At 36.2% G+C, this 27594-nt stretch overlaps 3 protein-coding genes across 6 annotated transcripts; 2 read left to right on the top strand and 1 right to left on the bottom strand.

The window, feature by feature from the left end:
• The first annotated feature begins 3609 nt into the window (after window positions 1-3609).
• On the top strand, window positions 3610-4212 carry LOC130462512 (uncharacterized). Its single transcript, XM_056830902.1, has one exon. It carries the CDS (start codon window positions 3610-3612, stop codon window positions 4210-4212), a length of 603 nt encoding a protein of 200 aa, XP_056686880.1.
• Window positions 4213-7260: 3048 nt separating this feature from the next.
• LOC130462511 (uncharacterized mitochondrial protein AtMg00310-like) lies at window positions 7261-7602 on the top strand. Its single transcript, XM_056830901.1, has one exon. It carries the CDS (start codon window positions 7261-7263, stop codon window positions 7600-7602), a length of 342 nt encoding a protein of 113 aa, XP_056686879.1.
• Window positions 7603-14738: 7136 nt separating this feature from the next.
• On the bottom strand, window positions 14739-25912 carry LOC110776654 (putative F-box/LRR-repeat protein At4g15060). 4 transcript variants are annotated; one of them, XM_056833144.1, is made up of 7 exons: window positions 25851-25912; window positions 25545-25740; window positions 24017-24097; window positions 23682-23936; window positions 22813-22962; window positions 20821-21034; window positions 14739-15075 (listed from the first exon to the last, which is right to left on the bottom strand). In XM_056833144.1, the coding sequence occupies exons 3-7, from the start codon at window positions 24038-24040 to the stop codon at window positions 14966-14968; spliced, it is 753 nt and encodes a 250-aa protein (XP_056689122.1). In that variant the 5' UTR covers window positions 24041-24097; window positions 25545-25740; window positions 25851-25912; the 3' UTR covers window positions 14739-14965. The 4 variants fall into 4 exon arrangements, 3 of the variants coding, with proteins under 3 accessions (XP_056689122.1, XP_056689120.1, XP_056689121.1); XR_002530218.2 differs by lacking the exons at window positions 14739-15075; window positions 20821-21034 and having other exon boundaries at window positions 22823-22962; window positions 23042-23936; XM_056833142.1 differs by lacking the exons at window positions 14739-15075; window positions 20821-21034 and having other exon boundaries at window positions 22819-23936.
• Between the last annotated feature and the right edge of the window lie 1682 nt (window positions 25913-27594).

The following is a 27594-nucleotide window of genomic DNA, read 5'->3' as shown; positions in this document are numbered from 1 at the left end:
ATCATTTCACATAAATTCTTTCAATCATAACTGTAATATTCATAATTGATTAAATAAATTAAGCAAAGGCTTCAGACTCGTTCACTGGGTGTGCATAGATCAATGTTCATATCATAAGAAGTCTTCAAATCCACTATTCAACATAATCAAACTTTAACATATACTTTGAAACGTATCCATCATTGATTCACAATTCGTCTCTCATGATTGTAATTATGAACCTAAGTTAAGTACAAACACATCTCGAACCATAATAGCCACTAATGATTCTTCATACTAAATCTCTCATACCAATACACATATATATACCTTCGAAAACATTTAAACTCCAATTTGTATCGATCTGGATAATTTGTTTTCACATAGTATCATAAGACTAGTATAACTTTATCAAAAGAGTAACTATAAGTTATTGATACTCCAAAACTATAATTTTTCCAAAAATACTTCTTATAAATGATAAATAACATATTAAAATCACACTTCAAATTTTGCAAACAGTATAGGTTTGATATTTCAAAACACATAAACACACTGATTCTTTCACAATATTTGCTTATTCTAGCAAATTCGAACACAGTTTGTCTTTAAAACTTATAACCTAACTAGGGGAAGAGAACACGAATAGAGACGAGTTGAATAACCATTGTCTCCAAACTTTTAGGGGTCGTCACCCACCTTTTCACACATGCTTGCAAGACTTTAGGACATGTCCTCACACAGATGTGCAAATGTACATTTACACAGATGCACATATGTGCATTTACACATATCACACACAAATACACAAATGTTGTTCATGGCCGTTGTTAACGGCTTCTTCCCCACTAAAACACATTTGAAAAATTATCCAATAAATTTAGGAAATATATGTAATCACACTTACTCAAAGTCGTGTATCGCAACAAAACCTCATATGAAATCTTAAACACAATTGAAAATCTTGGCACAAACCATACTTATACAAAGTGATAAATTTGTCCAAAATATTCGCTTAAAGATCATAATGAATTACTCAGAGCTTTTCACAAATTTCGTATACGTGATTCTTGAAAAATAATTTTAACATAGTATATATATAAAGTCCAATATTCTAAACGACACTCGAATACAAATTATACTTCAAGGCAAATCGTATTTCTTAAGCTTATCAAAAAGCATACTCTCCAGCTCAAATTTTCAACTCACTATTAATCCATCGAAATCCTTAATCTGAATTACACAATTGCACATTCAATTTGGTCTGTAACACAAGGATCACACCTCCTTAACCATTAGCTTATAATCACAATAGCATAATAAGCTCATATCCTTATAATGAGTAACCTTCATAAGGTCTGATCACTTATAAGTAATCCTAAATAAATCTAACTTCTCAATAAAATACTATACCCAAACAAGTTTAATAGCTCAATCCGTACTGGTCGAACTTAACTTCCTGCCCAATCACACATGGTTACGTACAAACCTCTATCACATAAATCTTATAAATAATTCTCATTAGGGATAAAGTATAAAACTTATATATAAATCCACAATCGTATTGTAACATAAATTAATTATATTATTTCACTAGTCAAAGAATAATCTTGGTCTTTCAAATTCAAACATACTCTTTACACAAAATAATATAAAGATCTCAAACGAAATAATTTAATAAAATATTGAGCTTCCCAACTCGATATAGGATAACTTGGTAAATATATGCCATGATTCTTAATTCGGGAAATCAAGTAATTAATTAAAATACATGATATATTTATTAGTTGTAAAACTGGATTTTAGAAGATCAATTAGTTTACTTTTTTATGGTTACCCAAATCATAAAACTTATTTCAAAAAGCCTTTTACGTTTTAACCAATTTGTATCATCATATTCGAATTAAAATAATACAATAACTAGATTGGTGGCGAAACTATCGTTTAGAGATAACTTTAATCATACTATAAAGAAGAAAATAATTATCTCATAAAAATAATTTATAAATCTTGTTATAAAATTATATGGCTCAAATAATAGTTCAAGAAAACAAAGAGTACAAAAGAAATATATCTCTCATGTATGGTCCAATTGATAGTTGTTGCTAAACTTTATTAATCCCAAACACAGTTCAATATATATGAGTCACTCGTAATTTTCTAATCATGTACTCCGTAGGTTATTTCAAAATTTATCACACCCTAGCTTGAATACTTAAGAAGATTGCCCAACACCATTTATCAAACATACAAACAATGTAATTACACTAGCATAGGCTTGCCCATAGCTTGCCACAATCTAAGAGGCTAATATCTGTACAACCCATATTATTCTTATATAGGCATAACTATTTTAAAAAAAATCTTGCACTGATCATATACCAAGACACGCAATCACTTTTCACAAATCTCACAGTCAAGCTTTCACAAGTCACGTATTCAAATCCATCTTAGTATTTCAGATTCAAAAACAAAATAGGAAGTGCATTTGAATGCTAAAATAAATGTGATTTCCATACTCTATTTTCGAAATCTCAAATTCCAAATCACAGCAACATACTACTTGAGCTTAAATCAAAATTTTATTCTTAAATGTAAATCAAACAATTCTTATATCCAAAAAACACATAAGAATTTATCTCCAATAATAACTCATAATCTTGACCACCAATTTTATCTTGAACTTCATAAATTAATCACCAACGATTTACCTTGACCTTTAGAAGCCAACAACACAACTAAGAAGTTGGGGAAGTGAGAAGTAACAAGGAAGAGGGGCAACAACAACAACAACACGTTGGCAGGATCCAACTGTCAGCTTCGGAAGACCGTATCTCCTAGTTTAGTGTTCCGATTTTAGTAATTCTTGAGACTAAGTTCATCAGGTCGAAGAGATAAACAATTCTTCTTTAGAGCATAGAATCTAAAAATGATCAGAAGATTGTTGAAATAAGAGAAACAAAATCTGGTGTTGACATCACAACAACAGCAGCAACACTTAGTTTCGGAAGCAATTATCTCCTAGAATTCGACTCCGAATTTAGTGATTCTTTAGCCTAAATTGATTAACTTTCAAGGTCTACAACTCTTATGAAGGAACCATAGGCAAAATATAACTGTATACTAAATATATTCAATGAACAGAAGCTGTAGTTGGGAGCAAAGCGAATTTGTGAATAAGATTGGGATTTTGGGTTTTTTTTTTAATTCTTGGCTTACGAATTTTTGGTGTGGTTAATTTCATGATTTTTATTAATATCATGATGTTGGACTGAAGGTATCATGAGGAGATGACAACAAACAAAAATACATGGTTTGGGGACCTCCTTAATTGACACGAAGAGAGCATAAGATGATGAGTTTGGTCCTTGGAGGACCATGCATATATAAGGGCAAAATAGTAATCTAGGATTTAGCTTAAATTTTTTTGATTTTCTTTAAAACATTTAAAACCCATAAATAATATCTTATGATTAACAACACATTATTGGCAAACTCGTTAGTTTCAGTAATTGTAATTGTGTCATTAATTCTCCCTTGAAAGAAAGGCTGCCGCTCTCTACCCTAGTAGACTGCCGTACCGGATTTTCACCGGATCTTTCTACCTGAACTCAGGATTGTTAGGACCTAATGGCGGATGAACTAATCTCACGGTGCTCTAAGTTATCCTTAGAGGAAGGAGAGGGGGACGTTGTTGACCTAGGAGACGTGGTTGTGGAGGACCAAAGCGATAACCTGGAACTGCTATTGATCGGAAAATTGCTGACGGAGAGACCTTTCAACGTGGATGCCTTTAAACGTACCATGACGAAGGTCTGGGCGCCATCTCAAGGGATGGTAATTAGGGTTCTCGGCCCTAATTTATTTGCCTTCCAGCTGTTTCATTGGAGGGACATGGAGAAAATTATGAACGGTCTACCATGGTGCTTTGAGAATAATCTTATTGTCCTCAAAAACATTGAGGGTGATGAACAGCCGGAAGAGGTGGCCCTGTCTCACTCCCCTTTCTGGGTGAGGATCAAGAACCTCCCGTTTAATTGTCGAACGGACGCTCATGTAAAAGCCCTAATTGCGGGTATGGGGGATGTGATCGAGATTGAAAAGGATGCCCTGGGCTTGGATAGGTTTAGGCGAGCGAAGATAATGTTAGATGTGTCTAGACCTTTGCGACGAATCAAATTATCAAAGGACCGTAGGGGGAGGGAGGTAGTTGTGGAATTCTCGTATGAATGACTCCCGTTCTTTTGCTTTGCTTGCGGAGTCATGGGACATTCGGAAAGAGATTGTGCGGTGGTAACGGAAGATGATAAGAAGAAGGGGCTTGGTTGGGGAATTTACTTGCGAGCTTCTCCTCGCAAGGGACGTGGGAAGGAGATAGAGGAGATGGAGGCTGTGGTAGATGGTAGAAAAGCACTGTTTGTAATAAAGGAGGAAGCACCGAAGGAGTGTCCTCGAAGCAGTGTGGTGATGACCCCGGTGCTGGTTGTAGAAGGTGCCAGGCAGGGTGCTTTGAGACAGGATATCATGGGGGTTAATGAGACGGTGGTGGAGGTGGAGGAGGAGGGAGGTGGGGGGAATGATAGTTTAAACTCTAAGGTGGATGCTGGTGGGGGCATGAGAGAGGGCAAGACTTTGGGGTCTTCCTTAACTGCGGAGTTAGTGAGGAGTGAGAGCGTCACCTTCGCGGTGGGTACTGATGAAGGGAGGAGATTCTCGAGTGCAAAGGGGTGGAAGAGGAGGAGTAGAGAGGCTAGAAGTGGTGCCCTGTCGGAGCTGCATGGGGCTACAATGGACGTGGAACTAGGAAAGAGGGGGAGGAACAATGACTGCGAGATGACTGAGGTGGAGGGTGCGAGTAAAAAGGTAGTGGTGAATACGGATCTTACTGGTTTGCGGTTGGCGGAGGCTGCGGATGTGCAGCCCCGCCTAGCTCAATGAGTGTATTAAGTATCAACTGTAGAGGTCTGGGCAACCCCTCTACAGTTGATGGACTCCGGGATTTAGTCCGGAGAGAAGCCCCGTCTGTGATATTTTTGTCGGAGACGAAATTGAGTAGTTATGACTTTAGGCGAGTCCAGCGTCGATTAGGAGAGTTCGAAGGATTAGTAGTCGATTCGATGGGGAGATCGGGTGGTCTTGAATTGCTATGGAGGAAAGGCATTGATATTGTTCTGAGCACAATGTCGGTTCATCATATTGATGTGACAGTAAGAGGAGGGCTAGGAGAGGAGGAGGGGAGGTTAACGGGTTTCTATGGTTGGCCGGAGGTCCATAATCGGCATCTGTCTTGGCAATTACTTACGGAGTTGGCGACTCAATCTCACCTACCTTGGGTGTGCTTGGGTGACTTCAACGAGATCCTGTTAGCATCGGAGAAGAATGGGGGTGGAGACAGGGCGGATTGGCAAATGAGCAACTTCCGGGGAGCGGTTGATAGATGTGGTTTTCGTGATGTCCCGTTCTCAGGGTATGAGTTTACTTATGATAATGGACGGGAGGCGAATGATAATGTCCAGTGTAGGTTGGATAGAGCTTTGGCGACGACAGAGTGGTGCACTTGCTTCCCGGACTCCCTCTTGGTCCACCTAGATAGGGAGTGGTCTGACCACGCCCCTATTAAGCTGATTCTTTGTAATAATAGCGGTAGGGGGGAGTTAGGAGAGAAGCCGTTCAGGTTCGAACAGTTCTGGATGGCTGACGAGTCATGTGAGGGAGTTGTGGGTAATGCATGGCTTGGGGGTCGAAACTTGGAGACAAAGTTGTCCTCGTGTGCGGCGGGGCTCAAGGAGTGGAGTGAGGACATCTTTGGTGCTACATTTCGAGAGCTGCGAAGAAAACGCAGGAAGCTCAAGAAGCTGAATAGAGGAGGGTTATCCTCGACCCAAATTGAGCAGCGTCGACTTTTGCTTCGTGATATTGCAGGGCTCGTCCAACACGAAGAGGCTTATTGGAGACAGCGTTCTCGAGTACTATGGCTGGCCGAAGGGGATAGAAACACCAAGTTCTTCCACCAAAGGGCGTCGGGTCGGAAGCGCCGCAACCAAATTTGCAGATTGAAGGATGATGCAGATGAGGTTCATGTGGGAGATGAGAAGGTGGGTAAGGTGGCAGTGGATTATTTTAGAGGGCTTTTCTCTTCGCCGAACCCCCCATTGGTGGACTGTGCTCTTGAAGACTTTCAGGTTCGCGTGACGGATGATATGAATGCAGTGTTGAGGGCCGAGTACACCGAAGATGAAGTGAAGATAGCATTGAGCCAAATGCACCCCATAAAGGCTCCCGGTCCGGATGGTATGTGTCCGCTCTTCTTTCAATCGTATTGGCACATTGTGGGCGCTTCGGTGTCCAATATGGTGCTAGGAGTCTTGCGAGGTAACCCAATGCCAAGGTTTGTTAATAAAACCTATATTGCCCTCATCCCTAAAAAGAAGAATGCGGATCGCATGAGTGACTTTCGGCCCATTTCCCTTTGCAACGTGGTCTACAAATTAGTGTCGAAGGTGTTGGCTAACCGGCTGAAGGTTTTTCTTGATAGAATTATTTCTGTAAATCAAAGCGCTTTCACTCCGGGGCGCTTAATTACAGATAATATTCTAGTCGCGTTCGAAGTTTTCCACTATATGAAGAATTTGCAACAAGTGGAAGGGTGTATGGCTATGAAGTTGGATATGTCGAAGGCTTATGATAGGATTGAATGGGGTTTTTTGGAAGCTGTTCTTGGGAAATTTTGGTTTGACACAGGGTGGAGCCGGAGGATTATGGAATGTGTGACTACGGTGACTTTTTCGGTGCTTATCAATGGTAGACCGTCAGAAGAGTTTACTCCGAATCGCGGCCTCCGACAAGGGGATCCGATCTCCCCATATTTATTCATTTTATGTGCGGAAGTTTTCTCTCATTTGCTACGGAAGGCTGAAGAGCGAGGGGCTTTGCGCGGCATTCGTATTGCGGCAACCGCCCCTTCTATCACCCACCTTTTATTTGCAGATGACTGCATTATCTTCTCAAAAGCTACCTTGCAGGATGTAGGGGCGATCCAAGAGGCCGAGTTTGTATGAGTTGTCGTCGGGCCAGAAGGTTAACTTCAACAAAACGACGGTATCATATAGCAAAGGTGTCTCTTTGGTGAGGAGGGAGGAGATGGCTGCTACGCTGGGGGTGCGTCTAGTGGACGTTCATGATCGTTATCTAGGCCTACCTACTACGGTGGGGAGATCAAAGAAAGTCATCACTAAGGGTGTAAAAGAGCGTTAGTGGAAAAAGTTACAAGGATGGAAAGGGATGGTGCTATCTAAGGCGGGTAGGGAGATTATGATAAAGGCAGTGGCCCAATCTCTCCCTACCTACGCGATGAGTGTGTTTAAGTTCCCATCTTCTTTTTGTGACGAAATGCGCTCTTTGGTGTCTCAGTTTTGGTGGGGGCAAAAACAAGGGGAAAGGAAAATCCATTGGATAGCATGGAAAAAGTTATGTCGACCCAAAGAGGAAGGAGGGTTGGGGTTCCGGGATTTCAAGTTGTTCAATTGGGCGTTGCTTGGTAAACAGGCGTGGCGGCTGTTGACGCAACCGGGCAGCCTCTTGGAGCAGATTCTCAAAGCAGGTACTACCCCAATTTGTCGTTAATGGATGCGAAGTTGGGTAAACTACCTAGTTACTCTTGGCGGGGCATTTGGGAGGCTCGATGGGTAGTTCGGAGGGGGATGAGATGGAGGGTGGGAGATGGAGAGAATATTCGGTGTGGTTTGATCCGTGGATTCCTGGAACGCAGACACGGAAGGTTGTATCCCCTATGGGTAACTCACCGGCGACTATGGTGGTGTCGTCGCTTATTGATCCTGTTAACAAGTGTTGGAACACACAACTCCTCTCACAAGTGCTCAACCCGATCGACCACGAGAGGATAATGTCCATTCCATTGAGTTCGCGGCTCCCGGGAGATCGTCTCTGTTGGGACTTGACACCAGACGGAAACTACTCTGTTAAGTCCGCATATAAGGCGATAGCAGAAGATTCGTGGACAAGTACCGAGGTGGCTTCAACCAACACTACAACCCTATGGAAGAAGATTTGGCAATTGAGGGTGCTTCCAAGGGTGAAAGTGTTTGCCTGGAGAGCTTGCCATGAGGGGCTGCCCACGAAAAAGGGGCTCAGCAGACGTCTCCCTAACTATGATGCGCGATGCGGTGTATGCCATGCAGTAGAGGAGACAAACTTCCATGCTATTCATGACTGCTCCCTGGCTCGAGCCATATGGGGTGAATCCAGGTTTGTTTTTACCTTGTTGTGGCGTTGTCGGTCTTTGTTGGATTGGTGGGATAGGTGTTTTGCCGAGTTAGATTCGGGGGATATGGAGGAATTTTTAACTTTGTGTTGGGCTGTATGGAGTGCCCACAATCAGCTAGTCATGGAAAATAAGGTGGTCGAACCGGTCAACCAAGTTAGCTATGCGATGAAGGTGAGTTCGGAGGTTAGGGAGGAGTTGGAGAAAGCTGCGGCGAGACACATGGTGGTGGGTGCGGTGCTGCCTACTGTATGGTCGAAGCCGGATACGGGGTGGATGAAGATGAATGTAGACGCCGGGGTGTTTGGGGAGATTGGTACAGGTATTGGGCTGGTTATGAGGGATACCGATGGAGCTATTGTTGCTAGTGGTACGTGGCAAGGGAGAGAGAGATGGGAAACAAAGGTGGCTGAAGCAAAGGCTATGTTCTATGGCTTGAAGATGGCGCAAGAAATGGAGGTGAAGAATGTAGTGGTCGAGTCTGATTGCTTGATGGTGATCGAAGCTTTGCGCGGAGAGGCGAGAGGATGCAGCACCTTTGCCTTAGTAATTGATGATATTATTGATTTAAGTTCTTGTTTTGATAGTGTTAAGTGGTCTTTTGTTAAACGTAGCGGTAATCGTGTAGCTCACTACCTAGCTCACTTCCAACCATGGGAATTTGGGCGACGTGTATGGGTTGACGATGTGCCGGAAGATGTACTAAACATTGGCTTGTCTGATCTTTTAATTTAAATCCCCCTAAGGGTTCCCTCAAAAAAAAAAAAAAAAAACAACACATTATTGATATATAAAGAAGATTTAAAATCCAATTAAGCTGATAAAATATAATTAATTTTTATTTAAGAGCGGTTTAAAAACCAGGCTATTACAACAACTTACTAGAAATCAACTCCTATAAACACAATGGAGAAACTTAATTATTATCCATGTTTACTAAATTTCCAGCAACTTTGTTTAGTTTTAAAACACTTGAATTAATTAGAACTTAATCGTTCATTAATAAAATAATAGTCTCAATCAATCGTTTAAAACCATAGCATGAAATTAATTTATTTTCATGTATAAAACCATTAAAAGTCGACGTTTTAAGTCTTTACAATATTCTGAAAAATATAATTGATTATCATAATTAAATTCATCATCTAATTATGCTAATCAATCGCCCATAAGGCTTAGATTAAAACTCCAATCATAGTTTGTAATTAAAACTAATAAAAATTGAAGCTATATATACTTCAAATCTGAAAATTATAATATTTCAATTCAAAACATTCTTCAATAATTCAAACATACAAATCCTCAAAATTCGGTGTTCATAACCGATCCCAGCATTTTAATTAATCAAAACCAATAATAATAATAATATAATTTAAATACGGAATTGAAATAGAATAGGCAAGAAAGAAGAGAATTATACCAATCCGGCCTATAGCACGGAACAACCACGAATTAATTGTGATTGGGCGAAAGAATTGAATGAACGAACAAGAACACACACACATAACACACACGGTTGTGCGTGTGTGTGCATGCGGTGCGGCACGAACATCAGCAAGGCAGTAGGGGCGAGGCTCGTGTGGCCACGAGCGAGAGAAAAGAGAGAGAGTGCGAGTGAGGGTGAGTGTGGCTGGGCACGAGGCCACGCAGCGACAAGCAACAACATCACGCAACAGCACGCAGCACGCGTTGCTGTGAGAGAGAGACGCGAGGGAGAGCGAGAGGCAAGGGGTGTGGGTGGTGTTGCGTGCACGAGGGCACAAGGAAGCGAGCACGAAGAGAGGGGCGAGGGACAAGGGCTGTGCGAGAGGCACAAGGCACCAACGAGCAGTGGTGCTCGGTTGAGTGCGGGGCAAGGGAGACGGGCACAAGAGAGCCGAAAGAAAGAGAGAGAGGAAAAGAAGAAATACTGCAGCAGGATTTTAGAACGCTCATAACTTTTAATCTACAACTCGGAATTGATCGATTATTGAGGCAAAGTTCAAGAACTTTTCGAGATCTACAACTTTGAAGAAGAAAACGTTTTCTGAAAACGAACGGAAGTAGGATAAAAACGGCCAAACATAAGTTCGACGAAAAAAGAAGAATTTAGGGTTAGGGTTTTATTTTTAGATTTAATGAATAATAGGGAGCGAGTTTGAGGGTGAGCACCTATATTTATAGGCTTAGGAACTCAAATATGGGCTAGGCTTTAGGATTCCCTTTCGGGCTTCATTAAACATATGATGGGCTTGTTTAATTTGTTTGGACTTGAACTCGGAATTGAATTGGGCTAGATTCATTGAAAATCGTTTTACTTTTAAAACCCAATTAAATTCCCAACATTAAATAATAAATTCGTTTGGTAATAATTAAACTAATAAATATTCTAATTAAATAAAATACATTTAAATGACATTTAAATGCGTTTTAAATTCTAAAAATCATAAAAATACTTTATAAATATAATAGAATATATATTTATAAAATACAGAAAAATACGAGGTATTACAATCGCCCTTAAGGTACTAGGAATTTTCGGCTAATATGGGCAACGATATGACTGAATTTTGCTCTCAAAATGTCACTCTGAATACTTGAAAAACTCGTCCCAAAATTGTGAACCTAGGCCACATATTTATAGGGGTATGGAAAGGGAATTGGAATCTTATTAGGATACTAATTAGCTTAATTAGAATTTTATTAAAACTCTTTTTAACTAATTCTATCCATTAGGATTAGGAATTAATCATTGAGTGAATCCCATTAGATTTAGGATTTGTATCGAACACAAACGCACACGAGCCACGCCCTTGCGGGTGCTCAGCCCGCGCAAGCCTTGCGGCCCACGCGAGCCTCGCAGCCCACGCGAGCAGCGCAGCTCGCAGCCCACCCGTGCGCGCGCCTTAGCCTGCTGGGCCTGGCCTTGCGCTGGGCCTGGCGTGGCCTTGGCTGCCTTGTGTTGGCGCGCTTGGCTTGCTGGACGCGGGCCTGGCTTCGTGTTGGGCCTTCGTCTAGCAAGTCTCGTCCGATGCTAATTCGTACGACGCGTTTCCGATTAATTTCCCGATTCCGAAATTTATTTCCGATACGAACAATATTTAATATTTCCGATTCCGGAATTAATTTCGGTTTCGAACAAATATTTAATATTTCCGTTTCCGGAATTATTTTCCGATTCCAATAATATTTCCGATTCCGACAATATTTCCGTTTCCGGCAATATTTCAGATTTCGGCAATATTTCCATTTCCAATAATATTTTCCGAACGTACCATGTTTCTGTTTCCGGCAACATCTACGACTTGGATAATATTTATATTTCCGATACGATCCATATTTCCGTTTCCGGCAATATCATCGTTTCCGGAATATTCATTGTTTGCCTTTGACGATCTTAGCTCCCACTGAAACCAAGATCCGTCGATTCCGAATATCCATAGATGGAGTATTTAATGCCTTTAAATACTTGATCCGTTTATGTACTATTTGTGTGACCCTACGGGTTCATTCAAGAGTAAGTTGTGGATTAATATCATTAATTCCACTTGAACTGAAGCGGCCTCTAGCTAGGCATTCAGCTCACTTGATCTCACTGAATTTATTAACTTGTTAATTAATACTGAACCGCATTTATTAGACTTAACATTAAATGCATACTTGGAACAAGGGCATTATTTCCTTCAAAAAATTGTAAACAGATGATAATCAAAATGTCATATTAATATAAACAACATTATTTTTTAATACAAAATTTAATTGAACCAATATCTATCATAGGTTAACCAGTCGAGCTATGTAAGTCTATGCTTGAGCAACTCCAAAGCATTTCGCAAATGATGGAGCTCTACACTATGACCTCCAAGTCACACGTGAATTTTCCACCAGCTCCACCAACTTATGTTGGTTTGATAACGACATAAGTTAGTACGGGGTGCCTGTTTCTCTAATTATTGACTTCCTGACTTATTGGCTTATTGCGTACTACATACGTTTCTGAAAGTTCTTTATGCCTTGGAATATGTGTCCAAAGTATGAAAGTTTTGACCGTAAATTCCCGTTGTTACATACATCAAAATGTTACCATGTAAGATCTTGTTAAATTGGTCTCGTTATGTATTTTCAGAATATCAATTTTTTATAATTTTTTCACATACAGAGTTGGATATATAAGTAGTTAAATATTGTATTGCAGTCCATGTAAAGAGTAAGCGTAAAGAACATTAAAGAACAGAGGTAGTAGTATTAAACTTGTTCGAATAATTTTGAAGTCTACGAGCCCAAATATAGAACTAGTTCATACGCTGATAAGCAGTAATATGACTTATGAAGTCCCATATAGAATTAACTAGATTTTAGCCCGTGCGATGCACGGATTCTATTAAATCGTTATATTTAAATAAAACTCCTATGTATGTACCAATTTTGTATACTTCGTATTAGATTAGAAAGTTTTTTATTTTGCATTGAATTTCATTTTAGATTTATTTTTTTAATTATGAGAGTGTTTGTTTTTTAATGAAATTGTATATGCGTAATAATAATAATTAATTAATTAAAATATCTACGTGGAGCTTAATTATTTACCTACGTGACACTCAACTTTTTAAATTCAAAATTAATTTTAAAATCTTATTTTTCACTGGCCGAAACCATTAGATTTCCTACGTGGCGCTCTAATATTTGATTAATGTTTTATTTTAAATTGAATTTTATTTATTTTATTTAAGATTAGTGTTTTTTATTTTGGATGAATTTTATTTTAGATTTATTTTTTAATTATTAGAGTGTTTGAGTTTAGATGGAGTTGTATATATTAGTATTTAATTAATTAAAACATCTACGTGACACCTAATTAATTATCTACGTGGCAATTGATTTTTTTTAATTCAAAAATAAAGTAGAAATCTTATTTTTCATTGGCCGAAACCATTAGTAATCCTACGTGGCGCTCTAATAATTCAACAAATATGCCTATTGGATTAATGTTTGATTTTAAATTGAATTTTATTTATTTTATTTTATATTAGTGTTTGATTTTGGATTAATTTTATTTTAGATTTATTTTTAAATTATTATAGTGTTTGATTTTGGATTAATTTTATTTTAGATTTATTTTTAAATTATTATAGTGTTTGATTTTAGATGGAGTTGTATATATTAGTAATTAATTAATTATTTAAAATATCTACGTGGCACCTAATTAATTATCTACGTGGCAATCGATTTTTTTAATTCAAAAATAAATTAGAAATCTTATTTTTAATTGGCCGAAACCATTAGTAATCCTATGTGGCGCTCTAATAATTCAGCAAATATGCCTCCTTTATATATATATATATATTAGATTCATACGGACATACATTGCAGATTTGCAGGCCCTATAAAAATTACCAAGGCCTAGAGCTGACAAAACTTGAACCCGACCCCATTTTATATCGGGCATGCTTGGAATATTTTTGACCCGTTTGGTGATTCTTACTTTTTAGGCTATTTAAGTTTTAGGCCCCAAAGACAAAGTCCTAGCATAGTTAAGTAGATTACTCCGTATGTTATATTTCTGGCAGGTTAGACCTGATCAAATGGCGGGTCAAACTGGGCCTGGGCATAAAAAATCAACCCAGTATATCGGGTCGGTCCAGGCTAAGATCCGAGCCAAAATTTTGTGCTTGAACCCGCTATTTACGAGCCTTGAATATCGGGTTTTTGGGTCATTTTGGGCAGGCCCAAATCTATACTAATATATTAAAAGGCGTTTTGAAAAACGTCTATGTGTCACGTAGTATTCTTCCCTTTGCACCACATCATTCACTCACCAAGTGGTATGTCATGTCATGGATAACCATAAATCAATACAACGAGGTTTGAACTCTAGACCTCATGTCTGAATGATAATTCTCATTACCATCTTAACCAACCACCAATTGTGGTTTATTTCTTCACATTAATTTATAAATAAATGTTAACATGAAGTTTAAACCAACTAAATTTTTATTTGAGTTTTTATTTTCTATGGAATATTTTGAAAACAAATAAAAATAAATAATTAGGACAACTATGAAGAAACATGATGTCATAAAACTCATAAGCATCAACTATTAAAATACCTTGCATGGTTGCTTATATCTAATTTGGTGTTATTAATTTGAAGCACTTAGTTGCACTAGAAAATAAATTATACAATTGTAAGATGATTTAATTGAAAAATTACTTGACATGATAAATGACGTAGTGTGTCTGTGTAGTTGACAAACTTAATTGATGTTTTTCACTTTAAGGTATACATGCATTTCGTCAAATATTGAGCTCAAGAAAAATCTAAAATTTTAACTATTCAATGTAGCGATTGGGGCATCGCCAGGGCCACACACTAGTTTATAATTAAAAAGTGTATTTTTGTGTTTCCCAAACCCGCCCAAAAAAATTTAATTTCCGGGTTACTGGGCCGGAAAATTCTGCCCAAATCCGCAAAAAATTCAGGCAGGCCGGGCCAGGCTCGTCTTGATCAAGGTCTATGGCAGGTATTGACATTTTGTATAAACGTGAGACAAGGGGTTAATTGACTACATCATTAGGGTTCATGCTTTATAATCAGCAAAGGACCCTTCAGAAGTTTAAAACGGCCCTGAAATCGAATTGATACGAAATCTGAACTTATACATTGACAAATAAATTGAACTTATACAATCAGCAAGAATTGGTAATGAAATCGATTTTCTATGTAGATCATCGAATCACCACATCAATACCTCCTTGAATTCGCTCCGCAAGCAATTCTGCCTTTCTTCTCCAAAGAGTTATTTCATCAATATTTTCCGGCAATTTGTGTCCACTTCCTAGTGTTGGAATATAAAGATGGAAAAGCGCTCAAAACCTGCCTGCCAGGTTTTGGAAAACCGGCAGGTTTCTCAAAACCTGCCAGCCAGGTTTTCCGAAACCGGCAGGTTTCGAGCGTAAGTTGAAAAATGGACTTTAAAGGCATTTCTTGAAGTGCACCGAAAACCTGCCGTTTTTGGGAAACCGGCAGGTTTCGAGATCGGTTCTTTGTGTTGTCCGTTTTTGTTCTTCTCTTTGGATTCCTCCTTTATGATAACCTTTTAAGTATGATTTATGGACAATTATCATTCTGATTATGGTGATTAAGTTGGTCCATTATTTCTCTTGATTATGGGGGTTATCAACCCTTCATTATCATGGGTTTATGGTTGATTAATATCATTGAATTCCTTTGAAACCTTTGATTTCTTTGGGTTGTTTTGTCTCCACTAAAAATCCTATTAGTACTCTTCATTTTCTGAGTTGTTGGGACACACAGATATTGACCTCTTCCTCTCCTCCTCCTTTTCTCTTTGATTTGGGTGGAAGAATTTTGGTTCATGATTAAGTCATGATTATTCGTATCTCTTCAAACCTTTTCCTTCTTATTCTATTCGGCATAAGTTCATGTGGCTCCATCTCATCACCCAAAAGTGCCTTTGTGTGTTGAGAGTTGTGTAAACCTTAGGGAATGAATCGGTGAATACAATTGTGCACCCCGGTTGCACCGAATCTCGTTTTCAAGGCAGTGGTTTGGTTACCACGGCGCAACGATTTCCTAAACCTATTCATATTCTTATTCTAGTATTTGCCTTGAAAACCCAATTATTACAACAATTTGAAAACGAGATATATTTCAATGGCTAAATACTTCTTATGATTTGTGAGGAAATTTATATTAGTGAGTTTGAGTGAAAGATAAAGGGAATTTAGAGGGTTTCCAAAGATGTTTTTCATTCACGTTTTTCTGGGAGCATTCTCAAAGATTGACCCCGATCGAGGGTCACCCGTGGTTCGATTGTCCTGAAATTTTGACACAATATCCGAGACATCTTGGGATTGATTTTCAAAGGTCGGATTGTCAATTTATGATCTTGATCTTCAGTAACAACAACCACAACGAACCTGATTTTTCTGGATAAGAAAAGTCAAAAGTAATGTCTTGGAGAAGATGATTGATGAATGGTGGTCATGATATCGTGATGGAGGATTGATTGAAGATTTTGGAATGTCTTACAATCACATACTTGATTTAATATCAAGGGAGGTTCATTCCAAACTACTTCTTTTAATAAGATATTATTCTAACATGTTCATTTCTAATAGCCATTTCAACAAATTATATCTTGTGAAGATGACAATTTTAAAATTGATTTTTATATTGTCAAATGATGTTTGTTGGAATGATTACTAGAAAGTAGAGGACTTGAATTATTTATGATGTATGAACATGTTATTGCATTCTATAGTTTACTTTGGTTTCATGCATGTTTAATTTCATGAAGAGACCTTAGTTTTATTAGAGTTATGTTTTTAGTCTTTTAAAGACTAATGTGAATTATTTTGGCATTGTCATATTTTCCTTGGTGGAGAATTTTTTGGACTTGTGACTTTGTGTACTTGCTTTAAAGGAATTTAGTAAGTAGTTAGATTTTTTACGTTGTCATTTCAAGCGCTAACTTGTCATGGTAATATTGGTGTATATGTATGATTCCAAGTTCTTGTTTATTACCAAGAATATTGGGTATGTAAAATAATCGTTAATGATTTCTTATGCATTATTGGAAATATGCATAATTAATTTCTTGGAGTTTTTCGTGTACCCAATGGAGCAAGTTTTCATAAGCTTATGATGACCCCATAGAACATAAGTGTTTGAGTTTGTGGAAGCAAACTACGTTGAACCCTTTTCCTTGGAATATGATGAGTGAATAGTTACATGTAATATTTTCCTTGGATGTATACCTAATTATTCGAGTCACTAAACTTTTGAAAATTGGACCATTAATCTTGTCATGATTAGTATGGCGTTGTTTAATGAATTTTATATGGTTGGGACTAAATAGACTTTTTACTCCCACATTGTGTTGGTGTTGGAATTTCATTAAAGTTGGCCAAAATTTTTGAGACTTGAGTTTTAAGGGTTAATTGATCTTTAAACGGTTTTATGAGAATTGTTGAGTACATAATCTTATTATGGTATTTCTCATAGTTTAACCTTGTTGAGTGATCATTTTATTATCTTAATTTTTAGGCTTATTATTTCCATGTTGGGGTTGTATTTTATGCTCATGTTTTTTGAATGTTTCATTCATTAGTTGGAAAGTGATTGTAAGTCCAAAAATTCGAGATTTGAATGTTTAGGTGTCATGTAAAAGAGACTTTTAAGTCCACTATGTGGGAAGTGCCTAATATGTTGGACTTGTTTTCTTGGTTCATGTATTATTTGAGTGTACTCTTTTTATTATGCATGTAATTCCATGACTTCTTGGGATGTTCATCTTATTGATGAGTCTTGGTATGTATTTTATTTGAGTATTCTCATCTTAACGGTAATTCTTCTTTTAGCATGTTTGTGCATGATGCAATTAATTGTTTGGCTATGCACGTTGGGTTTAAAGTGTCTCTTGCTTGATTGTTCTATTTTCTTCTAACTCTTTTGTTACTAGTGAAAAAGTTGAATTTAGAAGAGACTTGAAGTTAGAGTTTTCAAGGCATGAGAATTGCCCGTTATGCTAAAAGACGTTTTTATGTATGCCTTGAATTTGTGTTGTGTTTTCAATTCCTACGAGTAAGACCTTAATTCCGTGATTTGTCAACGGAGACTTTTTGTCGTTGACCTTTGAGGGGAAGCTTTTGGGAGTAAGTTAAGCTTACTTGTGAGTTTCACAACCTACCTAAGGAATGTGAATATCTAGATGTTTTCTTGAAAGGGTTTGACGACATGGTTATTAGGAATTTCAAGGCTATACTTGATTTTTGGGAGAACCTTATCAAAGTAAGGGATTGAGGTTTTCTTATTCTTATTATTTTGGGAACAAGTTTTATATCACTTAGATTTTTGAGCAGTTTGACTTTCATTCCTATATTGCATGCTCTTTTATCATAGGTATGTAAAGTGATTGTTCTAAGTGGTAAAACCATGAGTGATGAGTTCCCATGCTTGAGGATAAGAATCATGTGTTTATGGAATTCATTATGTGTGTTGAGGTTATCACCTTTGTATTGGTACATGTACCTTATCAATATCTTGATGCATATTGAGTGTGTAGAATTTGAATTCTCGTAGTTGTTTAAATTAATGACTTGGGTAGAGAATTTCAATTCTTAGTTTTCCAAGGTGATAATTATGTTGGGTATTTTTACTCGATATGTGGGTGATGTGCTCAAGTTATTTTTACATCACATGTTGAATATTGAGTTTCAAACCTTCATTGAATTCCATGTATTCTCCCTTGAAAGTTGAAAGTGTTATTTAAGTAAATGGTTTTGCATAATATATGAAACAAATGTTTGGTTTTCATACTAAGTCATTTTCTTAATTTTTGAGAAGATTTGTGAAAATATAAAATCATATCACTTGTGGGTATGTGTGGAATGTAATATTTAGCATCAACCTTTAAAAGGACCTAAAACGTGATTTAGGTTGTGTACGCTAATATGTTTTCCACTATGATAATGATATGTATTGTTGGTATTTTGACATAGCAATTATTTGTGAATTTTATGTGAAACAATTGGGTTGCTTTATTTTCACAAATTTTATAGTGAACTTGTGTTTACTTCATTTTCAAGGTACCATGGATAAGGTCAAATGATATTTATTTGCAATGTTTTCAAAGTATATTACTTTGAAGTTTTCGATGCAAATTATAAAAGTTTGATATTGAAGAAATATTTTTCACTAAAGTGGCTACGTTGATTTGAGGATCATACTTTATGAACAATCTTTTGTAAAATTGATTTTTACAAAATTATCCCATCTAAGTTAATATATTTTGGTTGAACCAAGAACAAAGCATATTATGATTTCTTAACCATGTGTGCTTTTGAGTGAACATAGACTATTTAAATGTCCTTGCTTGTGGTTATACTTTCTAACGGAAAACTTTAATGCAAGGTACATTATGCACTATGGTAAGAAGATTGAATTGGGACATGTAATGATCCTTGATGATTGAAATGTCGAGGGGGATAGGCTTCATGTCCATTTGAGTAAAGTAATAAGCATTACTTGCTTATCCCTATGGCATGTGTTGTAATGCTTGAATGAGGTTGAGTCTTTGAACTCTTAATGGTAGAGTGCTAGTTGAGATGCACTTTAAAGAGAACCACCGCTTGTATGAGGGTTGAGTTGTATAAACTCTTAATGAATCTAACATATTGAAATGGACGCATTCAACTTGTGGATTCACCAACTAAAATTATTTGATAGGTTGAACATTATATTATGTTCTTAATGAATCTATGGTCTTGTGGGGGGTTAATATAGCTACGAGGTAGCTATATTATGGTTCACTATAGGTTAACATATTTTAACCCTATTGACTAAGTGCTATTTTGAGAAGCACTTGAGGATTCACCTACGTGGTTGTGAAGACTCGCCATCTTCTATGGAAACTTGGGCGGTTTCTTAGAGCTTCCATGAGAAGTAAGGTAAACGCATGGCTTGAAATGCGTACACTTTGCGGAGTCCACATGATTTTTGGAGTAAGGTATGTGTTGTGAGGGCGTGACTTAAATCTTAGAGTTTGAAGGTTAGTCCACTCTTTGATCAAGAACTTGAGGGATTCAAGGTTCGTCCACCCTTGGGTTTGTAAGTCATAATTCACTTCACTAAGCATTTGGTTTCAATTTACTTTATGTAACACCAAGTGTTATGTATTAAGCTCCTCTTATGCCCAATATCTTCCTCTTTCATTTGGTATCTTTTCTCATCTTTAGTGGGGGATTGTTGGAATATAAAGATGGAAAAGCGCTCAAAACCTGCCTGCCAGGTTTTGGAAAACCGGCAGGTTTCTCAAAACCTGCCAGCCAGGTTTTCCGAAACCGGCAGGTTTCGAGCGTAAGTTGAAAAATGGACTTTAAAGGCATTTCTTGAAGTGCACCGAAAACCTGCCGTTTTTGGGAAACCGGCAGGTTTCGAGATCGGTTCTTTGTGTTGTCCGTTTTTGTTCTTCTCTTTGGATTCCTCCTTTATGATAACCTTTTAAGTATGATTTATGGACAATTATCATTCTGATTATGGTGATTAAGTTGGTCCATTATTTCTCTTGATTATGGGGGTTATCAACCCTTCATTATCATGGGTTTATGGTTGATTAATATCATTGAATTCCTTTGAAACCTTTGATTTCTTTGGGTTGTTTTGTCTCCACTAAAAATCCTATTAGTACTCTTCATTTTCTGAGTTGTTGGGACACACAGATATTGACCTCTTCCTCTCCTCCTCCTTTTCTCTTTGATTTGGGTGGAAGAATTTTGGTTCATGATTAAGTCATGATTATTCGTATCTCTTCAAACCTTTTCCTTCTTATTCTATTCGGCATAAGTTCATGTGGCTCCATCTCATCACCCAAAAGTGCCTTTGTGTGTTGAGAGTTGTGTAAACCTTAGGGAACGAATCGGTGAATACAATTGTGCACCCCGGTTGCACCGAATCTCGTTTTCAAGGCAGTGGTTTGGTTACCACGGCGCAACGATTTCCTAAACCTATTCATATTCTTATTCTAGTATTTGCCTTGAAAACCCAATTATTACAACACCCAGTAACTGTAACTTGGGACGATGAGGATCAAAAATAATCTTCTCGAGCATGGAAGCATGCTCAGTTAGAAAAAGTACAAGCACCGCAACAGATGCAGATCCTTTATATCCAACAAACTCCATTACCTTAAAGTGCTTATGACCACGCATTACATTTATTTGAGCATCCTTTAGTGATGACATTGACACTACTCGTTGTGTACAAGGATTCAACTGCAAACAAAATTAATTTGTCAATGTTAGACTTCAGAGGAATGATGTCGAATAAAGTTTCCGAGCTTTCTTATCACCTACACCATTCTTTCGCCTCACCTGATAACCATAATGAATAATCCACTCAACATATATACATACCTTTTATTTATGATTTGAGACTGTAACAGACTACTCATAATTTATGAAAATATTTGTACACATTACTCCTCAGTATTTATTTAAGAGATACACTTGGTCGGGCACGGGCATTAAGAAGAAAAATTGAATGAAATAAAATAATAAAGCAATTGGGGTTGGGTAGATATTTTAATAAGTAAATAAGTGGGGACCATGTCATTTTGGGGTGAGAGCCTGAGAGGTGAGGGTGAGTTTTAAAAATTATTTGTTTAATAGAATGGTGGGTCATAAGCTAAATTAGAAATATTATTTAATTATATGGTGGGGTTGATAAGTTACTAAATATGTATGGCAAGTGTATCTCTTAAATAAATACGGCCGGAAAAGGCAAGTGTATCTCTTAAATAAATATGGAGGGAGTATGATACTAGCATAGATTGACAGAGTTCAAATTACCATTTTCTATGTAAATGTTTCTCTAATAGTAAGTAATTAACACAAAAATAAAGAATAGAATCAATTGACAACGATAGTTGATAGCTAAAATGAATAGTCGACATTAAGCAGAAATTTTGTTAGATGTTCACATTATTTGTATATATTACTCTTCTAATAAGTATCTTTATCCAGCAATGAAAGAAAAGCGATATAGTTCATATCTTAAGATAAAAACCTTTCAATATCTATGCATTGTATCTCAATTGTTGCATTTATTACTCCATAAACTAAAACAACTTTGTAGCTTTTTGAAGTTCTGGTATTGACACCAAAAACCAGTAGTCACTTATGGAATATCTATTTTTCTCAATTGGCACAGTGGCAATCACATGAAACTTCTTATCAAGTCTGGTAGGGTTTTAACAACGTGAGAAGGTAACCGTTTTAGGATTGATTTTGATTCACTCTCAACACACTAAAAGAAAAGAAGAAATTTGCATTCTAGGTTACTAATATTTGTATTTGTGGAATATCTTGAGCATCTTTTGTATTATAGTGACAATGGTTTTTGAATTTCCATCTCTCTAAAGTCCCCGTGTAATTGAGATTTTGGCCCCTTTCACGCTGGCATATCAATGCAATAGTATTTACTTTATTTTAATACTCTGTATTTTCTTTGTGATTGTTATTCTAACTTATACATTATATTGTTTGCGAAAAACTTTAACCTAACTTGTTCTTTATATATTGTTCTGAAACTTAGGCACTTGGAGTCTATTATATGAAATTCTCAGTAAGGTATCTTATGCACGAGGAAAATAACAATATTTGAGTGTTAGTCCTTTTTCAAGGAAAATAACAGTATTTGAGTGTGCATTATTCTTTATATTTTTGTTAATGCAATAGAGAGACTTCACTTTTTAAACCTGTAACCGTAGATAATAATCTAGTAGATTCTACACTATGCTAGATGGAACCTTAGCTTGTACAATTTTTAATTTACTCTTAAAGTACATATTTGTCCAATTTGCTTCTTTACAAACTGCGCATTTTATTAGATGTGTATGGAGTGCAAGTTCAAAGCTTTCTACCAAAATAGCCCTGAACAATTGCCAATTAAGTTATGTATAGCCAGCCAAACCCTACACTACGAAATAGAAGTTACTCATTAGGTGCTCATGAAGGTCAAATTTGAAACGAGAACATTGATTATACAGTACCTTCAACTTGAAGGTATGCAGCATAGGGCACGCCTGAATGAAAGAGATAAAATCAAGAAGGCTGTCACCACCGTCTGCTGGATCAGCAACTTCAATGTCCAATTGCTTAACATTAGGAAAAGGCGGAAATCGACTTGGAATAGGACGTGCCTACAAAAAAATAAGAGAGAAAATTAGAAAAACCCAAACCTAGTTAGGTAGAACATACTACTGAAGTTAAGGAACTAACCTGAGACCTCTTAAAAGAGAGTTGCTGAAGTTGAGAAGAGAAAACTGAAAAGACGTGAAAATTTTGGAAAAGGTGACGGCTATAGCCTATAGGCATATCCAAAGGTCACATTCACAAGTGCTGGAACATGAATATATTCTACTACTGCTTTCCCCCAACCCATAAATATAAATGAAGAAAGTTTTGGAGCAGAAATCTGGAGTGATTCAAGAACTCCGAAGAAGTGAGATAACTCAAAGTGTTTCAGACTAAGGGAGGAAACAACAAGTTTAGTTTCGAGGAAAACACCAATGGAGTAAAATCGGCAATCCCTCAACATCAGGCGGTCAAGATTGAGACAATTAAACAAAACATGTTCAATCACATTTCCCACCACAGATAATGCTTCCAAATGTAGAGATTTCAAGTAAGTAAGATGTTTATAAGTATAAACAGGCTGATAGAAGAGGAACCTCCACCTGAGTATGTAACCATCAACCTCAGTGGTCAACCCCCAAGGTGACAAGTTCAACTCCAGGTTACGAACATCTTTGCTTAAGGCAAATCTAACCCATTTATTAATATCAGCAACATTTAAGCTATTGAGAGGGAAATGTATTCTGAAAGTACTTAGCCATGAGGCACGATTGGTGGTTATTACCTTGTGAACCCATTGATGATATTTATCTATTTGATCACAAGTCGGGTTGCCCTCGATTAAGTGAAAACCAGGGTCATCAAAATCCAAATGAACTAGGTAAGTCCAAATATAGCTCCACCTTTTGGAAAGAAGACTAGTTCTTGCTGCTGTTTTCATTTCCAAAAAAGATAACAAGTAGACCAGTATATCATCAGGTAATCCACTGATTAAATCCACATTGTCACCTTCATTAACATCAGCACTAGTGGTGATCCTCTGCCAATGAAGTGGGATTACCTTATAAATATTAATTAATTAATAGCAAAAAACTGATAGGAATAAATAAAGAAACTTACTTTTCTCTTCATTTTTCTCTTCATCTTGCAGTTAGGTTGTTTGCTTTTTGAATACTAATTTTCGAGCATAATCCACATTTCCTGAGCAGTTTTGGCATGAGAAATAAGAGCATGTATATTTGAGCAGAGGGTTACCGCAAATTATTAGGTGCACCCGGTTGCGTGTAGCTCTACACGCAACACGCAATCGGGTTAAAACTACGTCGTTTTGATATTTTTTGCCAAAAAAAAAAAAAATGTAAAATCACATAACTAACTTCCCCCCAAAACCACGCATATCATGGTTACTTTACAAAAACAATCAATTATTTTTATTGATTAAAAAGTCAAAGATTCTATTAATATTTTAACAAATCTTTAAAAAAACAATCAGTTACTTTTATTTGCATTTAAATCTTTAACAATTTATATTGTTTTATTTGCGGTTTTTTCATACTCCATATTTCTCGTATCATGTATTAAATTAATATGGAGTAGAAATACAATACATGTGTAAAGGCATATAAAAAACAAATCGTAAAACAAAAATACATTGAAGGTGTAAAAGTACATGATAGGACAAAAAAAAATACATTTAACCAAAAGCACATAACTAAGACCAAAAACACATTACTATATACGAAGTATAAAAGTACATCTTACTTCACATATAAGTACATATTTACAACTACAAGCACATAACTATGACCAAAAAAACATTATTTCACATAAAAGTACATATTTACAACTACAAGCACATAACTAGGAAGAAAAGCACATGTTCAATTGGAAAAGGAAATCAACGCAAAATAGGACAAATTCTAATTACTGGTTGATAAACACTACGTCTGCCATTGATTAAGATGCACGTCTGTTCTTGGGTGTAAAGAAAACCCATGAAATTCCAATTAATAATAGATAAAATTATCAAAAACTGTCAAAATAAATGAAATTAACAATTAAATTACACATGAAAAGAACACCAATACACACTTACTTGAATAAATGAAGATTAACACATACGTAATTTACGAATTTGAGCAATTGTGTCGCCTAATTTGCGATTTTTGGAGATGAAGATGTTCTTTATTTTGGTTTTCCCCTTTTGACGACATCAACGAGGATTCTAATTGATTCTCTAAATCTTTTTCCTTTTCCATTGACTTTTTATTTGGCAGTTTTTTAAATTTAAAAATTCTATCCTAATATAACTGCCAAAAGATACCAAAATACCTGGAAAGTATTTTTGTGTTATTAATTTTTTTTTTTTTGTAACTATCAAAACGACGTAGTTTTGACCCGGTTGCGTGTAGAGCTACACGCAACCGGGTGTACCTTCTACTAATTGGAGGGTTACTACTAATATGCATAATCACATATACCCATAAAAGTTACAGTAACAGTTATCAGCAGGAACAACAATAAATTAAAACGTATATTTGGATTTAAAAAGAAAAATGGAGCTTGAATTTCTCAATTTGGGAAATACACGATCTACTCTCCAAAAACATTAATTGGAATTAAAGAAGCAAAAATTACCAAAATATACCTAATCAGATTACAACATTCGACGAATTCGGCCACCATAAGCATATCGTCTGAAAATTTCGGTGTTATTTAACCATTTTACACCCCAAAATGGCAGTGATTAAACATACATGAGAAACCGCCATTGTTGCAAATTTCGAAACCGAGATTTATTGAAGTGGTAAGGTTTGTGGTGAAAGTCGTTGTGCGGCAATTTCCTTAAAATGAAAAAAAGTCAATGGCAATTCAACAAATATACCAGGAAAACAAACTCGATCGAAATTGAAACTAAAAACCCTAATCTTACGGAAAGAGATAGATAGCAAACCTGAAAGTCTGAAATTGATAGGAGAATGAACTTTGCCCTGCGCAGTTTAAGAGGAGAACTAGTGTGTGGCTCGGGCGATGCCCCGATTGCTACATTGAATAGTTAAAATTTTAGATTTTTCTTGAGCAATTGCAAAATATTTGATAAGATACATGTATATCATTAGGTGAAAGCATTCATCAAGTTCGTCAACTACACAAACACATGCACTAAGTCATTTATCATGAGAAATAATTTTTCAATCGCATCATCTTACAATTTGTATAATTTGTTTTCTAGTGGAAATAAGTAATTCAAAATTAACAAACACCAAATTAGATATATGCAGTCATGAAAGACATTTTTGTAGTTGATGCTTATGAGACTTATGACATCATGTTTATTCATGGTTGTCCTAATTCTTTAATTATTATTTTTTTCCAAAATAGTCAATAGAAAATAAAAAGTCACATAAAAGTTTAGTTGTTGTAAACTTCATGTTAACATTCATTTATAAATTAATGTGAAGAGATAAACCACAAATGATTGTTGGTTAAGATGGTAATGAGAGTTATCCTCCACACGTGAGGTCTAGAGTTCGAACCTCATTGTACGTATTGATTTTTGGTTGTCCATGATATGACATATCATTTGGTAAGTGGATGATGTGGCGCAAAAGGAAGAGTACTACGTGCCACGTAGCCATTTTTCTCAACGCCTTTTAATATATTAGTATAGATGGAGAGGAAAGGCGACAATTTTAGAGCTAAGCTAATGTTTAATAAATGATACTATCTCGAACAACCTATTGTTCGGCTCGTTTAGGCTCGCGAACAACTCGTTCATATTCGTTTTCAAGCTCGTTCGTGTTCATTTAAAAGCTCATGTATATTAAATTTCTACAAAAATATTTCTATAGTAAATATAATAAAATATTAACAAATAATATATTATGATATTATTCATATAATTATGCTAAAATTAAGGGCAAATTTGTCAAATACAACCTAATAAAGTTCTCTATTTGCCAATTACGACCTCAAATTTCTAATTTTGTCAATTACAACCTTAAATTTATACATCTATTTTAAATTACAACCCAAAACCATTTTTCGGCAAAAATCAGCCCAAAGATGATGTCATAACGTTAATAAAAAAAATTACGAAGTACATAATATCTATAAAAAAAAATTATTTTCTCGATTATTTTTGTTTTATTTCTTATTTATCGATTTTTTTTTATAGAAATATGTAATTTTTTTTTAATAATATATATTATGACATCATCTTCCGGTGATTTTTACCGGAAAACAACTTCGGGTTGTAATTTAAAATGGATGTATAAGTTTAAGGTTGTAATTGGCAAAATTAAAAATTTGAGGTTGTAATTGGCAAAAATAGAACTTTATTAGGTTGTATTTGACAAATTTTCCAAAATTAAGGGTAAGAAATTAACTAAATACTAGTATACTACCCAAACTACCAAAATCGTATATGTTTACTGTTCTTATTTCTTCAATCAAGGATATATTAATATTCTTAAAGGTCAAAACCCTTAAGTTTATGTTTTATAATTTTTGAAAATAATATTTCTCTAGATTATTAATATGATCGTTTAAATTCAATCTTGTTTGTTTATTAAGGCTCGTTTGTTAAAAGCTCGTTTATTAAGGCTCGTCTGCTAATAGCTCGACTCGACTCGAGCTTGAACTTAAACAAGCTACTCGTGAGCTAAGCTCGAACAACGAAAAACTTAAATGAGCCA

This window comes from Spinacia oleracea, chromosome 6 (assembly GCF_020520425.1).
Source record: "Spinacia oleracea cultivar Varoflay chromosome 6, BTI_SOV_V1, whole genome shotgun sequence".
Taxonomy (NCBI): Eukaryota; Viridiplantae; Streptophyta; class Magnoliopsida; order Caryophyllales; family Amaranthaceae; genus Spinacia; species Spinacia oleracea.
The sequence above is the reverse complement of the archived record's forward strand: the minus strand, read 5'-3'. Positions and strand labels throughout refer to the sequence as shown.

Bases quoted from the DNA above. Each gene is read 5' to 3' on its own strand.
- LOC130462512 (XM_056830902.1), top strand. From the start codon at position 3,610: ATGGCGGATGAACTAATCTCACGGTGCTCTAAGTTATCCTTAGAGGAA.
- LOC130462511 (XM_056830901.1), top strand. From the start codon at position 7,261: ATGGTGCTATCTAAGGCGGGTAGGGAGATTATGATAAAGGCAGTGGCC.
- LOC110776654 (XM_056833142.1), bottom strand. From the start codon at position 24,040: ATGAAGAGAAAAATGAAGAGAAAA. The intron at 23,937-24,016 runs GTAAGTTTCTTT...CTTCATTGGCAG, and splicing joins AGAGAAAAATGAAGAGAAAA to AGGATCACCACTAGTGCTGA.